At 40.3% G+C, this 16,428-nt stretch overlaps 1 protein-coding gene across 2 annotated transcripts in view; it reads right to left on the bottom strand.

The window, feature by feature from the left end:
• Ankfy1 (ankyrin repeat and FYVE domain containing 1) overlaps positions 1-16,428 on the bottom strand; it is a 68,921-nt gene that overhangs the window by 45,501 nt on the left and 6,992 nt on the right. For both annotated transcript variants that reach the window (XM_052756187.1, XM_052756188.1), the window contains exons 2-4: positions 13,489-13,681; positions 11,227-11,345; positions 2,886-3,021 (exon numbers count right to left, since the gene is read on the bottom strand). In XM_052756187.1, coding sequence (XP_052612147.1) covers positions 2,886-3,021; positions 11,227-11,345; positions 13,489-13,681 — 448 coding nt within the window. The remainder of the gene's footprint in view (positions 1-2,885; positions 3,022-11,226; positions 11,346-13,488; positions 13,682-16,428) is intronic.

Below are 16,428 nucleotides of genomic sequence, written 5' to 3' on the forward strand. Positions count from 1 at the left end.
GAAGTTTCAGCTGGGTGGTGGGGACGCACACTTTTAATCCCAGCACTCAGGAGGCAGAAGCAGGCTGATCTCCTGTGAGTTTGAGGCCATCCTGGGCTAGAGTGAGTTCCAGGAAAGGCGCAGAGCTACACAGAGAAACTCTGTCTCGAAAAACCAACCAACCAACCAACCAAACAAACAAACAAACAAACAAACCAAATTACATACACTGAATGTGTATTTATAATTAGAATATTTTCATTTTCATAATACTCTTTTGTAAAAGATTTTCTGATATTATTAAAAATAAAAACCTTCTGTGGTAGTTTGAATGTAATTGGGCCCCATAAGCTCATAGCAAGTGGCACTATTAGGAGGTGTGGCCTTGTTGAAGGAAGTGTGTCACTGTGGGGGCAGGCTCTGCTTAAGCTTCTCTCAGTGTCATAGTTTACTTCCCGGTGGCTGCAATATATAGGACTCTCAGCTACTTCTCCAGCACCATGTGTGCCTGCATGCCACCATGCTCCCTGCCATGATGATAAAGGACTGAACCTCTGAACTGACCCACCACCTCAATTAAATGTTTTCCTTTGTAAGAGTTGCTGTGGGCATGATGTCTCTTCACAGCAATAGAAACCGTAACTAAGACACCCTACTTTTTCATCAATTTAATTATTAACATTTCTAAACCATCAGGACCTCTCTATCACAGAAATTGGTGCCACTGACTTCACAGTGAACTGCCTGCATTTGCTAAAGCCTCTTGGGTTATCTTAGATGTGCCATTTCTCTGCCTGACAGCAGGGGGCACTCTTGTGACTTCCTGAAGAGTCAGCACTCACGCTAGTCCTGGTCTCCCATCCCAGCTCTTAAGAAAGCTGTGACAGGGCTGGAGAGATGGCTCAGAGGTTAAGAGCACTGCTTGCCCTTCCAAAGGTCCTGAGTTCAATTCCCAGCAACCACATGGTGGCTCACAACCATCTGTAATGAGATCTGGCACCCTCTTCTGGCCTGCAGGGATATGTGCAGTCAGAACACTGTATACATAATAAATAAATCTTTTAAAAAAAAAAAAAAAAAGAAAGCTGTGACAGACAACTTAATAGCCACATCCAACAGTACAGATTTGAGCATCTGGTAATGTTGATCGTAATGAGGCCTAATCAATCAATAAACAATGAACATTTTAATTAAAGAATCCATTATACCAATTAAATAATCCATACAAACCCCAGAACATTTTTATTAAAGCAATTTAATTTATAAGCAAGTCTGATATGGTCAATGAGAAAGCTCAGGATATCTGGGGGAAAAGATATAAACAATCTAATTAAAGTGAGTATGAGTTTACTCCTAGGTAGTTCAGAAACTTACTAAACAAACACAATAGTTAATTAGTTGTGTTAATAATAATCTAGCTCTATACACCTTGGACTTGTTTATGTTTAAATTAGATTTAGATATTAAAACAGTTCTCAGGCCCACATCACTGACTGATAGTTGAGAAGATTCTGTCTATGGATTCCTGTGGGGCTGTGGGGCCATCTGAAAGGAAAAGCCCTCTCACAGTAAAAACAGAGCAAGCAGCTCCTGGTAGCCGAGTCTCTGGGATCTCCTGGGTGAGGGCAACAGAGCACAAACAGACCATCTTGATGGCTGAAACTAGCCCTTCAATCACCAAGAGAGGAGCCAGTTTTTTCTCATGCACCCATAAGAATAAAAAGAGATTATGAAACTCACTTGGTAGCCCAGGCTGGCCTCGAACTCACAGAGATCCGCCTGGCTCTGCCTCCCGAGTGCTGGGATTAAAGGCGTGCGCCACCCAAAAAAAAAAAAAAAAAAAAAAAAAAGAGATTATGAGAGCCGGGCTGTGGTGGCGCACGCCTTTAATCCCAGCACTCTTGGGAGGCAGAGCCAGGCGGATCTCTGTGAGTTCAAGGCCAGCCTGGGCTACCAAGTGAGTTCCAGGAAAGGCGCAAAGCTACACAGAGAATCCCTGTCTCGAAAAACCAAAAAAAAAAAAAAAAAAAAAAAAAGAGATTATGAAGTACTATGAAAAGACTACTCTGGGCTGGAGAGATGGCTCAGAGGTTAAGAGCACTGGCTGCTCTTCCAGAGGTCCTGAGTTCAATTCCCAGCAACCACATGGTGCTCACAACCATCTATAATGAATTCTGGTGCCCTCTTCAGGCCTGCAGACATGCATGCAGACAGGACACTGTATACCTAATAAATCTTAAAAAAAAAAAAAAAAAGAGTAACTATCTTTAAAAAAAAAAACAAAAAACAAGCTGGCCATCAACAGCCACAGCGACAACAGGTGCACAACGCACTCTGCCTGATCCTTTGATGAGCATTTTGTCTCCTATAATTCTAACAACTTGGGAGAGGAACAGAGAAAACGCACTATAAAAACGTATTGTGCCAGCTCCTTGGGACCTAAAAAGCAGTTAACTTCAATGAAATAAGCCCTTATTGATACTGGCTACAAAACCTACTGAACCATAAGCTCTCTGGATTAATGTAAGCATTAGAGTGCCTCCAAAAAGGAGTATATAACCAAATACTTCCTTTGCTAGATCTATCCAAAGGCAGAATCAACTGTTGAAGAACACAGAATGGAAGGCAAAGTCAAGACTCTGGACCCTGGATTCTATTTTTCCATATTCAGTTGTCAGTTTACACAGGACCTCAGGTAACCAACCAGGAGAAGAAAGACCAACAAACTAGCGCCAGCACCATTAGCTTCCCAGTGACACAAAGCAAGAGAGAAGTCAGCCTCTGCCCCACCACCTTTAGAGAACCCTACAGTTCTCCACATGTCAGAAGCTGTTCGCACAGCTTGGCACAATTAAACTTAGCCACCACCACCTTGCAGGGGCTTGAGCACATCTGTTGTGACTTGCCTCTCCCTAAGGAGCTGGAGTTGAAAGCGATTAGCCAGTTTCATCAACTCAGTCAGGAACACATCATCCTCTCTGAACTCTAACTCATCGGTATAGATCCAGCGAAGCATGGTCATTGTCACCTCAGGATTCGCATCTAGTGAGAAAAAGGAAGCAGATGACACGCTTAGGCCTTCTAGAAGTCACGCTAAAACCTGTGGTTAAAAAAGTCAATTACAGTACACCTAACTCAAATATACTGTTACAGGCCCCCACCCTCAGTAGGTCCCCAGACCTTAGCACAATTGACACCATGATGGAACTATCATTCAGGCCTTGGAACCTAGCACCTAGGCAACCAGCACCTGCAAAAAGAGAACAAAGATCTATAGTTCTGGTAAAGTCCCTAAATTTATTAATCTTGCTTTTTGGCTTCTGTAATTCCGCTTCTGACTAACTGCTCTGGCTAACTGAGGTGTGTCATCCCAGTATATGTTTTCTTGTGTTTAAAATCCCATCTTGAGAAAGGCTTAGAACAGCATTTGGGTCCCAAACACCCAGTGTAGCTGCAGGACAGCTAATGAAAGACTTTCTATTTGCTTAAACCCGTGCCCAAGTGGTCTTCTCTGGTGGATAATTCTAACAATACAGCCATTAAAAATGGTGACAGAATGTCTGGGCAGCATCTGACTCAAAAAAATGTTACAGTTTTGTATGAGGAAACCATAGGGTCAAATTCATTGGGAAAATACTGAGACATAAGATAATTTCAGAATATCTTTTATTCTTTTATTTTTTTCCTTTTGAAACAGGGTCTCTCTACGTAGTCCTCACAGAGTTCTGCCTGTCTCTGCCTCATTAAAGGCATTAAAGGCACCACCACACTCAACAGAATTTCTAATACAGACTAGTAAAGGTTTTATTTATTTATTTTCAGTCATTTATTTTATGTATGGATGTTTTGCCTACATGTATGGCTATGCAACAATTATGTTCCTGGTACCCACGGAGACCAGAAGAGGTGTTGAATCCTTTGAACTGGAGTTACAGATGGTTGTTGCATCCCACCGTATGGGTACTGGGAATAAAAGCCAGATTCTCTGGAAAAACAGCCAGAGCTCCACTGAGCCATCTCTCCAGTCTGTAGCCAAGATTTTTAAAGACTGAATAAACTTTTAAACAGCAATTACTCTTAAACAAACAATAAGGTAAATACAGAGAAATGTATTATTTTAATAATGAAGAACTGAGATAAAATGTTGGTTTATTTTGAAATAAGATCTCTCACTCTTACAGCCCAGGCTGGCCCAGAACTAACATCAATACTCTTGCCTCAGCCTCCCAAAATTGTGGGACTAAAGGTATGAGCCACCACATTTTGCTTACAAAATCTTCAGAGTACAATAGAAAGTTAATAAAAACATAATATATTATGTATATGTATATATAATATATATGTATATATATTATATATACATATACACACACACACAATGGCAAATCTGCAGCAATTAAGACTATTTAGATGGGGCTGGAGAGATGGCTCAGAGGTTAAGAGCACCGACTGCTCTTCCAGAGGTTCTGAGTTCAATTCCCAGCAACCACATGGTGGCTCACAACCATCTGTAATGAGATCTGGTGCCCTCTTCAGGCCTGCAGGGATGTGTGTGGGCAGAACATTGTATACACAATAAATAAATAAATAAATCTTAAAAAAAAAAAAAGACAATTTAGATACATTCATGACAATATATTTACAGAGGTTTAAAAAACTAATAATACATTTTATATAATCTCATTTTTGCTATATGTATGAGTATAAATGTACCATTGTGTATATGCATATATATATCTAAATAGACAGCTCTGTCTATCTATCATCTAACAATTAATCAAGAACCTGAAAAGATTTTTACTAAAATATCAACTCAAGAACTTATTCATGATTAATTTTTCTTTTAGCTAATCGGTACCTTGATTTTTAGTTAATAAATATATTATTTATATATTTTTTAAAGACTATACAACTACTTGAAGGAAATGTTTACTATAAAAATCATCATTTAAAATATCTGAACTAGCCGGGTGTGGGCAGTGGTAGTACATGCCTTTAATCCCACCACTCAGGAGGCAGAGGCAGGCTGATCTCTGTGAGTCCAAGGCCAGCCTGGTCTACAAAGTGAGTTACAGGACAGCCAGTGCTACATAGAGAAACCCTGTCTTGAAAAACCAAAATAAATAAATAAAATATCTAAACTAATGCTGAGGATTAGGCTCAGTTAGTATTGATTGCCTAACTTGCAAGAAGCCTTGAGCTAATTCCCAATGACATAAACCAGGTGTGGTGGCATATATCTTTAATACCAGCAATTGGGAAGCAGAAGGATCCAAAGTTCAAGGTCATCTTTGACTTCATACTATGAGTTCCAGGCCAAGCTGGACTACTTGAGATCCTGTCTCAAAACACAAACTAGCAAACAAACAAACAAACCTAAACTGTTATTCTGATTAAATCAGCTTTCGATTAGTCAGAATACAGAAGGTGATGTCCAGAGGAAAAGTTAAAGCCACAGTTTGCATAACAGTTCTCTATGAGGAATCCTGAGCAAGCAGACTCCTAACAGAGTTTAACTCTCAAGCCCACCCAGACGACCGAAGAGAACTGGGGATGGACCCAGCATCTGCACCTTAACAATTCCATGATGTTATTGTGATGCTCACTAAGGTTAGGAGACTATATTCAATTCTTAATTATCAAGGAAAAGTACAGTAAGGACCAGTAATATATTATTAGTAACTAGGCAACAACAGATCAGCTCTGATTAACCCTCTATTCCAACTACCCGCAGTGAGGAGGATGGGTTTGAAGGGAGTGATGTTGAGTGGAACTGAAAACCTGATGTACGCAAAGCAGACTGATTCACTGTTGTCTACTAAACAACAGACAAACAAGGGTGGAGCAAAAACAAACCGTAGCTTTTTCTTTTTTCCTTTGTCTTCCTCAGTAACACAGTAATGGTGGAAAGTTTTCATTTTGCTTTGTTTTTGATTTTCTGAGACAAGGTCATGACAAGGTAATCCGGGATGGCCTGGAGCTCCTAACCCTCCTACCTCAGTCTCCTAAATCCTAGGATTACATGAACATGCCACCAGTCCAGCTAAAAAAAAAAAAAAAAAATTTAAGGCTTGTGGATACAACTTTTTTTTCTTTTTTTTTATTATTAAGAAATTTTTCATTCATTTTACATACACAATGGAGTACTACTCAGCAGAGAAAAACAATGACAGCATGAAATTTGCAGGCAAATGGATGGAACTAGAAAATATCATCCTGAGTGAGGTAACCCAGACTCAGAAGGACAAACATGGTATGTACTTGCTCATAAGTGGATACTGGATATAAAGCAAAGGACAATCAGACTGCAACCCACACATCCAGGGAGGCTACCTAGCAGGGGGGACCCTAGGATGACTGTGGCTTATAATAAGTTTTGGTTTTGCCCAATCAATGGGCAAGATTTAGTGAAACATTTCACTATTAGGATAAGAATTTGTACTGTATCAAGCTAATGAAAGAAAATGCTGGCCGTACTTTCAGGAGGGAAGGCTAAAATCTTTTTAGATTATGGATTAGCCTATAGAAAAATGTCTGCTGTAAATCAAACAGTGAAGGGGAATTTGAACAAGAATCTCCTTTACACAACTTAAGTAAAACATAGCTCTCTGAACAGATGAAGATAGGTTTCTTCTGTATCCCAGAATCTAATCAATATTTATATGTATAATTCAGCTATTATTTGGCTTAAAAGGGCTTATTGGGAAATGTTATAATTTTTACTATTTTCTACAGAGAAAATATTTTCCAGTTTCAAATAACCCTGGACTTTTGAATTATAACCTGTTTTCATGTATTAAAAAAAGAAATTTTTTTACTCATTTTACATACCAATCACAGATCCCCCTCTTCTCTCCTCCCACCCTCTATCCTCCCCCCCCTACACACACCCCCAGTCCCTCCTACAAGAAGGTAAGGCCTCCCATGGAGAGTCAGCAGAGCCTGGCACATTCAGGTGAGGCAGGTCCAAGCCTCTCCCCTTGCCTTAAGGCTGTGTGAGGTGTCCCAACATAGGTAGTGGGCTCCAAAAAGCCAGCTCATGCACCCAGGATGGATCCTGATCCTACTGCCCCCTTGGCCCCTTAAGCAGATCAAGCTACACAACTGTCTCGCTTATGCAGAGGGCCTAGTCCAGTCCCGTGGAGGCTCCATAGCTGTTGATCTAAATTTCATGAGTGCCCACTAGTTTGGTTTGGTTGTTGTTCCTCATAATGATCTTGATACCCCTTGCTCATAGAATCTTTCTTCTCTTTGACTGGACTCCTGGATCTCTGCATCTGCTTCCATCAGTTACTGGATGAAGGCTCTATGATGACAGAGTATTCACCAATCTGATTAATAGGGTAAGGCAGTTCAGGCACCCTCTCCACTACTGCTAGTAGTCTAAGCTGGGGTCATCCTTGGGGATTCCTGGGAACTTCCCTAGCACCCATTTTCTTCCTATCCAGCTAAAATTTCTATCTCAAGATTGCAGTAAATAGTAACACTGAATTTTAAAGAATTGATAAACTAGACATAAAGGAAAATATATATATATATATATATATATATATATATATATATACACACAGATATACATACATACATACATACATACTGAACAATCTCCTTGACATAATGGTATTTAAAGAAGACTACATCCACCCAGTCTTGGTGAATATAGGTAATCCCAGCACTTGGAACAGTGCTGAATCATATAATATATACTCAAAAAAATATAGGCAGGAGGAAGGAAAGTAGAAGATCAGCCTGAACTATATAGTGAGCTTCAAGCCAGCCTGGGTAACATAGCAAGAGTCTACCTCATAATAAAAAATAAGTAGGGTAGAAGTGTATGTGGGGTGGTGCTGGAGTGCTTGCCTAACATGTAAGAGGCCCTGAGTTCAAACTGTAAATAACCAAAGCACTATATCCAGCAACTGCGGTACATTATTTTTCCATGTGCACACAGTATATTCACTGAGACAGATATACACTGAGCCATAAAACAACAGGGTCTCATGTAGCCCTGACCAAAATGTCACTGACAGCCGGGCGGTGGTGGCGCACGCCTTTAATCCCAGCACTCGGGAGGCAGAGCCAGGCGGATCTCTGTGAGTTCGAGGCCAGCCTGGGCTACACAGTGAGATCCAAGAAAGGCGCAAAGCTACACAGAGAAACCCTGTCTCGAAAAACCAAAAAAAAAAAAAAAATGTCACTGACAGTACAACAAAGTACATTTCGTAAGTCTCACAACTGCTGGAATCACCAATTTTTTATAATGGAAGGATCAAAAGATCGTAGCCTACTCTTAACATCTTTCTAATGAATTTGAATAATTCCTGTTTTTATTATCTTTTCTAGCCTTGCAAAATATGTGACTGTGGAGTCAAGATACTACCATACATTTTGTGAAGAACATTTCATAATCAAATGGTTCTCAGAAACTATCCTAATTTTATTCTACAGGTGGCCAGAGATATGTGGCTTCAAAAGATACATTTTTAAAAAGAGAAGCCACCACTCTGAGTGCACTCATATGGACTGGAGCCTTTCTGGTAAAGACCTTCCATACAGGTATTTTCATCCTAGGTATGAATGACACATCCACATGAATCTGCTTTTATGTATGTTTATTTGTGCTTACAAGGAGAAGTGAGGCCTTCAAGTTAAACCTTTGGAATTATCATAAAGAGAGTTCACTCACAACAGAAAAACATGAAATGTCTGTTCTCCGAAATTCAGGAGATCAACACCCATTCTTCCAGTACAATACTGCTCAAGTGTTAGCCACCCCTGGCATCTTCCTTACAGCCCCATTCAAATCTCTTCTGCTGCTACTTTGTTACATTCATGGCTCGGGTTTGAACTGATTTAGTAACAGTCCATTACTTCTCCCAGAGCATGAGCTCTGAGGCAGAGACCCACCATAATCACTCAGTCCTCAGCACACAGAAATAGACCTTCTAAACAGGAGAGCCTCTGAACAGACATCTCAGTAGAGCTTTCATAGTCAATCACTTCTGAAAATCACTCTCCACCCCCATTCTCTCTCCCAGTCTTCAGGATCAAACCAAGGGATTGATACATGCTAAGCAAGCACTCTACCACTGAGCTACACTCCCAGTCCAATGTCCTATTTTAATATCCTGACAGTCTCCATTTTATACTTTTTGCAATAGTCACTAAGAGCAGAGTTCAATGAAAATTTTGCTTCATGCCTTGTTTTCAAGAGTAGTTAGGCAAATACTAACACAATACAATTTTTAGATGAACTTTTGAAAACTTCCATTTAGTCATAAGCTACAAATATACATAAGACAATAATATAAATAATTTAGCGTATCTACTAAGAACCTTTCTTAAAATTACATTTGAGTGTGTGTGTGTGTGTGTGTGTGTGATGAGCACACATATCATGATGCCTGTGTAGAGGTTAGAGGACAACTTGAGGAGGTGAGTTATTTATTTTTTTCTTCTAACATGTGAATTCTGGGGATCAAATTCAGATCATCAGGCTTGGTGGCAAATGCCTTTACTCACTGAGCCATCTCCACAGTCCTATTAAAATTGTTTTGAAAGAAATTTACTACATATGTTTAAGTATATAACATGTTATTAGGAGACACACATATAGCTGGGCATGATGGCACATGCCTTATCCTAGCCCTTGGGAGGCAGAGCAGGTAGACCTCTGTGAATTCCAGGTTAGCCTAATCCACACAGTAAGATGTTATCTCAAACAAACAAACAAATAAAGAGATACACATACAAAAATTACTATATAGTGGGGCTCAGCAGGTAAGAGCATATACTGCTCTTGTAGACCACCTGAGTTTAGTTCTCAGTACTCACATTGAGAGACTCACAACCACATGTTAATTCCAACTTCAGGGAGATCTGCCTCTTTAGGTACCATGCATATAGACACACACCAACACACAGACACACAAAAAATAAATAGAGCTATAGAGCTGGAGAGATATATCAGTGTTAAGAGCACATATTATTACTGTAGAGGGCCCAAGTTAGGTTTCCAGAAGCCATATCAAGTCACTAACAATCCCGTTACTCCAGCTCCAGGGAACTCTAATGGCTCCAAGGGCACTTGTATTCTCATGTACACACACACACACACACACACAAAATACATGCAAAATATTTTTAGGAAAAGATACTAAAGGTGGTCATACCCCTTTAATTCTAGCTTTTAAGAAGCAGAGGCAGGCATATCTGAGTTCAAGGCCAGCTTGGTCTACATCTTGAGTTACAGGCCAGCTAGGGCTACATGATGAGTTCTTGTCTTCAATCAGTCAATCAATAGGAAGAATGACTGAGTTATCAGCCTCTGGATTCCACACACAGCACACACACCTACAAGGACATGTACATATACTACATGCAAAAGCTAAAATAAGCAGGCCTGGAGAGATGACTAAGCAGATAAAGACATTTGCCAGACAAACCTATCAACCACAGTTCAATCCCCAGAACTCCACAAAGTTCTCTGATCTCCCAAGCTAAGCATACATACAGTAATAATTTTTTTAAAGAAATAAGCTTGGGCTGGAGAGATGGCTCAGAGGTTAAGAGCACCGACTGCTCTTCCAGAGGTCCTGAGTTCAATTCCCAGTAACCACATGGTGGCTCACAACCATCTGTAATGAGATCTGGCGCCCTCTTCTGTGTACATAATAAATAAATAAATAGCATCCTAGGACAAGCTTCTAGGAACTTTAAAAAAAAAAAAAAAAAAAAAAAAAGAAATAAGCTTATTGAAAGATTCTTGTACTTTCTAAATATAAGAACATAATAGATACTAAAATATTTAACTTGTTATCCATGGATTAAATATAATCATAAAGAACAACCTGAGGCTGGAGAGATGACTCAATGGTTAAGAGCACTGTCAGCTCTTCCAGAGGACCTGGATTCAATTACCAGCACCCACATGATGCACCACCATCTGTAAATCCAGTTCCAAGGTATCTGACATCCTTTTCAGACCTCCCTGGGCACTGCATGCATATGGTGCAAAGACAGAAACGCATGCAAAACACCCACACATATAAATTAAAATTTAAAAAAAAATTAAAAGAAAATAGAACAACCAACTTAGGGTGATATCTTATTTCAATAGTTCATGTTCCCATCAATTGATAAGTACTTTACTTTTATCATACCACATATATTTTACAGTGATGCATTATAACTTTCTGCCAAGAGGTCTTGTGCATTAGTTCTGTGTTCTGATGAAGTCAGACTCACCTGACAAGTCTAGCTCTTCTGTGGAAGACAAGTTGGCCAGACTCCAGCTATCACTGCGAGCTGCCAGGACAAACTTGTGAGCACTGATGTGCCTGCCCCCAACCTTGATCTTCAAATCACTGATGAAGAAAATATCCAGAGATACAGAAAGAAAAATGTCATCATAACTAGGTAAGCTAGGAGTTCTACCTGACAAATACATGGATAATGATTATCAACATGAATCTGCAAAAGAAAAAAATAAACCACAATGGCATTTCCACACGGTGGACCATGCTTACATGTTCCTGGGAATATTTTAACTTCTACCTCAATTCCATGGGATGATCTAGTCTCAAATACATCTAACAGGATTCTTGTGCTGAACTTACAAGCTAAGCAGGATGACTAAGTTATACATAAAATATAAGATGTCTTATGCAGAATGTATCGAATAAACCACCAGAGTAATAAATGTGGATAGCACAAAACTCAGACTGTGCTATTGCTTTGCTCCATAATAATGTCAAGCAATGTGAAACGGAGAGACTATGAACACATAAGTTCACACAAAGCAGTAAAGAACACAAAACCTAATACCTGGACTCCTGTCTCCATCAGAAACATTTATATCTAACATTAATCATTTAATATCTAACCATTTATCAAGAGAAGAGGTTGGGGCTGGGTGGCACTTTCATATAACCTCAGCATATTGGGATCACAAGTTTGAAATCAATCTGGGGTACATAGCAAGACACTGTCTCAAAAAAGCAAACAAGAAGAGAGGTAAGGATATTTCCTACATACTATTATATTTTTAAAAATTCCCCAAAAAAAGATAGGTACATTAACTCTGAAATGTCAAATGCTAAGAAAAAAAGGCTTCTAGGCAATTAACTGAAACATCAATGATGACCCTCTGTGCCGACAGGATTGGGTCATATGGCCAGCCATGCTGGCAACAGAGAAAAGTGCCAATGTGTGGCACTTAGCAAAACTGTAGCATTGGAGAAGCAGTGGGAAGAGGATCAAAAATTCAAGGTTATCCTTGACCACAACCAAGTACTAGGCCATCCTGGGCTACAGAACACCTAAATAAATAGCTAGGTATAGTAGCACATGCCTTTAATTCCAATATTCAGGAAAGAGATGGACTGCTGAGTTCAAGGCCAGCCTGGTCTACACAGCAGGTTCCAAGTCAGCCAGGGCTACACAGTAAAACCATATCTCAAACAAATAAATAAAATAAATAAATACTACTGCTAATAATCAATCCTTGGTATGTGCCCACTATTCTAAGTGTCTTAACATCTATGACTTAATCTTTACTCCAACCCTAAATTGAGTAGTACTAATATATCATCCTTTGTTACAGATCAGGAACCTAATGTCATAGCTTGAGGCCAAAGGGCTAGCAAGTAGCATACAGGTCTCTAACAAAGAATGACATTTTGAGTAACAAAGGCGCATTGCTCATCTTTTTCATTGGTTTGGTGTTGGTTTGAGTGTATGAGGGCACAGATGAGCACACAGATAGTGTGCATGTGGAAGCCAGAGGAAAACCTTTGGTGCCATTCCTCAGGTGCCATCTACCTGTTACTGGGTCTCTCACTGGCCTGAAACACAACCACTTAGGCTAGGCTTGCTGGACAGGGAGCCCCGAAACTGCTAGTCTCTGTCCTCCTACTACTCCTAGGATTTTAAGTGCCTGCCATGAGGCCCAAATTTTTTCACATGGGTTCTTGGGATCAAATTCAGGTTCTCATGTACCTTACTGACATCAGCCTAGCTCTTACTTTTGTTTTATAGATAAGGACTCCATCTAACCTAGCCCACACTGGACTGGACCTCACTATATAGCTGAGGCTGGCCTCAGACTCATGATAATCTTCCTCTCAGTCTCCTTAGTACTGAGATTACAAGCTGAGCTTCCACATGTGGCTCAGTGCTGGTAATGTGGATTACAGAAAAATAAATTTGACAAGAAAATGAAAGAGAAGCCAGGCCTAGTAGAGCAGATAGGTCTAATCTCGTCTACCTGAGAGGCTCAAACAGGAGAATCACAAGTTCAATGGCAACCTGGCCAACCTAGTGAGACTGTCTCAGAACAAGGTTGACAAGATCTGAGGATGAGGATGCAGCTCAGCACTTGTCTAGATATGCAAAGTCCCTGTTTCAACCCCGAGGAGTACAAAATAAGAGAGAATGAGAAGACACTCTAACATATGTGAAGTGGCTAGGGATGAAGCAAGAGGTCCAGTTCTGGATCCAGGAGCTTACCTGTACTGCTCCTGCTCATAGAGACCTGCCACTATTGCCAGCAAACGGCTGATGAAGGACTCACTGCTGCTCTCCTTGTTTGCCTGTGCAGCCAAAAGCGTGCATCTTTTCTCCGTCTCTGCCAGTTTCTTCTGCAGCTTGACATACTCTTGTCGAAGAAGCATCAAATGCTTCTCCAACTTGGCCACCTCCTCTGCAAGGCAAACAAAGAATGTTTACATGGCAGTTGCAAGGCAAATCTCATTCACCACTCTCTAGCCATATGGTCTACTATTTCTGTATAATCTGAGAGACTCAAATATGACTTTGTGGGCTGGCAAGAAGGATCAGCATATAAAGGTATTTACTGTCAAGCCTGAGGACCTGAGTTCAGTTCCTAGACCGACATAACAGAAGGAGAGAACCTACTCCTGTAAGTTGTCCTCTGACCTCTATCACACACATTGTGACATGCATGTGCCTACACATATACATACACACATACAAAATAGTAAGAAAAAACACAACTGAAAAGAAGAGACCCAGTAAAATGGCTCATCGGATAAAGGTGCTTGCTGATGAACTTGACAACTTGAGTTTGATCCCCAGGACTCACACGGTAGAAGGAAAGAACCAATTCCCTTGGGTTGTCCTCTGACCTCCACTTTCTCATGTGGCACGGACTTGGACATTTGCGGGCGCACACACACACACACACACACACACACACACAAAATATAAAAAAAAATAAGCAGATATGTACTGCTTTCATAATTAGAAAAAGGTTTTCAAAAGATGTGTTTAAATGCTAATGTGGGGCTGGAGAGATGGCTCAGAGGTTAAGAGCACCGACTGCTTTTCCAGAGGTCCTGAGTTCAATTCCCAGCACCCACATGGTGGCTCACAACCATCTGTAATAAGATCTGGCACCCTCTTCTGTATACATAATAAATAAATAAATAAATCTTTAAATGCTAATGTACTATGATCGTCACACATATACACACATGTATGTATATATGTGGCTGTTTTTTCTCCTCTTTTGGGCAGTCAATAAATGCCTGCAGTGAAGAACTGGATGCCCACCCAGTCTCAGGTAGAAATCAATATTCCCAGGAAAATAAACTTGAAAAGCACTTACAAGATGACAACAGTAACATTTTTCTCTAATTCTGCAATTATTTGTCTTACAAATATTGAAACAAAACATTTCTTTAAAAAACAAAACAAGCCGAGTGGTGGTGGCGCACGCCTGTAATCCCAACACTCGGGAGGCAGAGGCGGGTGGATCTCTGTGAGTTTGAGGCCAGCCTGCTCTACAGAGTTAGTCCAAGACAGGCTCCAAAGCTACAGAGAAACCCTGTCTCGAAAAACAAAAACAAACAAAAAATCAAAAAACATGTGTTTATTTTGCTCTTACTGATGAGCCATCTTTCCAGCCTCCCAAACAACATTTCTCTTAAAATGCTGGCTAAAGGAAAACATACTTTTTGTTTTATTTTGTTTGTTGTTTTTTGAGACAGGGTTTCTCTGTGTAGCCTTAGCTGTCCTGGAACTTTATCTGTAGACCAAGCTGGTCTCCAACTCGGAGATCAACCTGAGTGCTGGGATTAAAGGTGTGTGCCACCACCACCTACAGACGAAAACAATACTCACAATTAACCTGGTTTTGAAAACAACAGAGGAGTTGAACTTAAAATTACACCAAGCACCTTGAGTTAGACTCAGGTCACTGACTCTGAAGAGCTCTTAGTGACTCAAGACTAAAGAACCAAGAAAGTACAACTCTCCACCTCGGAGAGGGAAATACTAAGCAAGAGAACTCGACACCAGCACGGGAAATACAGGCTCCACGTCACAGAATGAGTAGGTACTGAAGCAGGGCAGAAAGAGAAAATTTAGAGGCCCATCACAGCAGAATCTAGTTTACATTCCACACAAGCAATAAAACCAAATTTTAAAGCTGGGCAGTGGTGCTGCACATCTTTAATTCCAGCACTCCAGGGGCAGAGGCAGGCAGATCTCTGAGTTTGAAACCAGCCTGTTGAGTGAGTTCCAGGACAGCTAGGGCTACACAGAGAAACCCTGTCTCAAAAAACAAAACTAAAAATTTTCTTTGGCCTATAGATACTTCTTGTCAAGATATTTCAACAAGGATGCTAAAAACATCATATTCTGTTTACTTACAGTTAGAATGTGACCTTGAGTTTAACCCTATGAATGCTTTTATCCCTAAACCCAAAAAATACGCCTTATAAAACCACCTTACAATTCCATTTACTAAAGGAAATCCTTTAAGTAAGTAAACAAACTCATATATTCTTAATTTAATTTTTCTTGAGATTGGCTTCCACCACATCACCATTATCCCTCTGCCTGCCCTGAGAGTCTATAGAGAGAGCAGGCTGGCCTCTGCCTCCAGGGTGCTAGAACTAAAGGTGTGCCACCACTCCCCACCCACCCTTTCTTTTCTTTTCTTTCTCTTGAGACAGGGTCACAGCAGAGAAAAGGAGAGAGAGTATGGAAGGAAGACTGCCCCACACATCGACAGACTAGATGAATTCATTAATAATGGCCTGGGACCTTTGTTGAATGAGTAGAGCTTTACTTCAAACTTGGAGAGTTTCTTTGCTCCCAGTTTTACCAGCCTATGTTAACAAAACACTTTCTAGAAGACTGCTCTCCAACAGAACTTTCTGTGTGGTACAATATTCTACTGATCTGCCTATCCCAGAGAGTCATTAGCCACACTGCAGCTGAGCACTTGGAATGTGATTAATGTGGCCAGGAACTAACTGTTTAATAGCATTTAATTTTAAGTTCAAGTGGCCGTATGTGGCTAGCAGTTATTGTTCTGACCAGTGAAGAAACAGTGTAAAAATGTCTTCACCTTGTTATTCAATTGTCCCAAGTACTTTCCTGACCAAATTCCACTAAATTAGTAAAAGCCTATAATCAACT

This window comes from Peromyscus californicus, unplaced genomic scaffold (assembly GCF_007827085.1).
Source record: "Peromyscus californicus insignis strain IS unplaced genomic scaffold, ASM782708v3 Scaffold_3__1_contigs__length_106647218, whole genome shotgun sequence".
In the NCBI taxonomy this organism is placed as follows: Eukaryota; Metazoa; Chordata; class Mammalia; order Rodentia; family Cricetidae; genus Peromyscus; species Peromyscus californicus.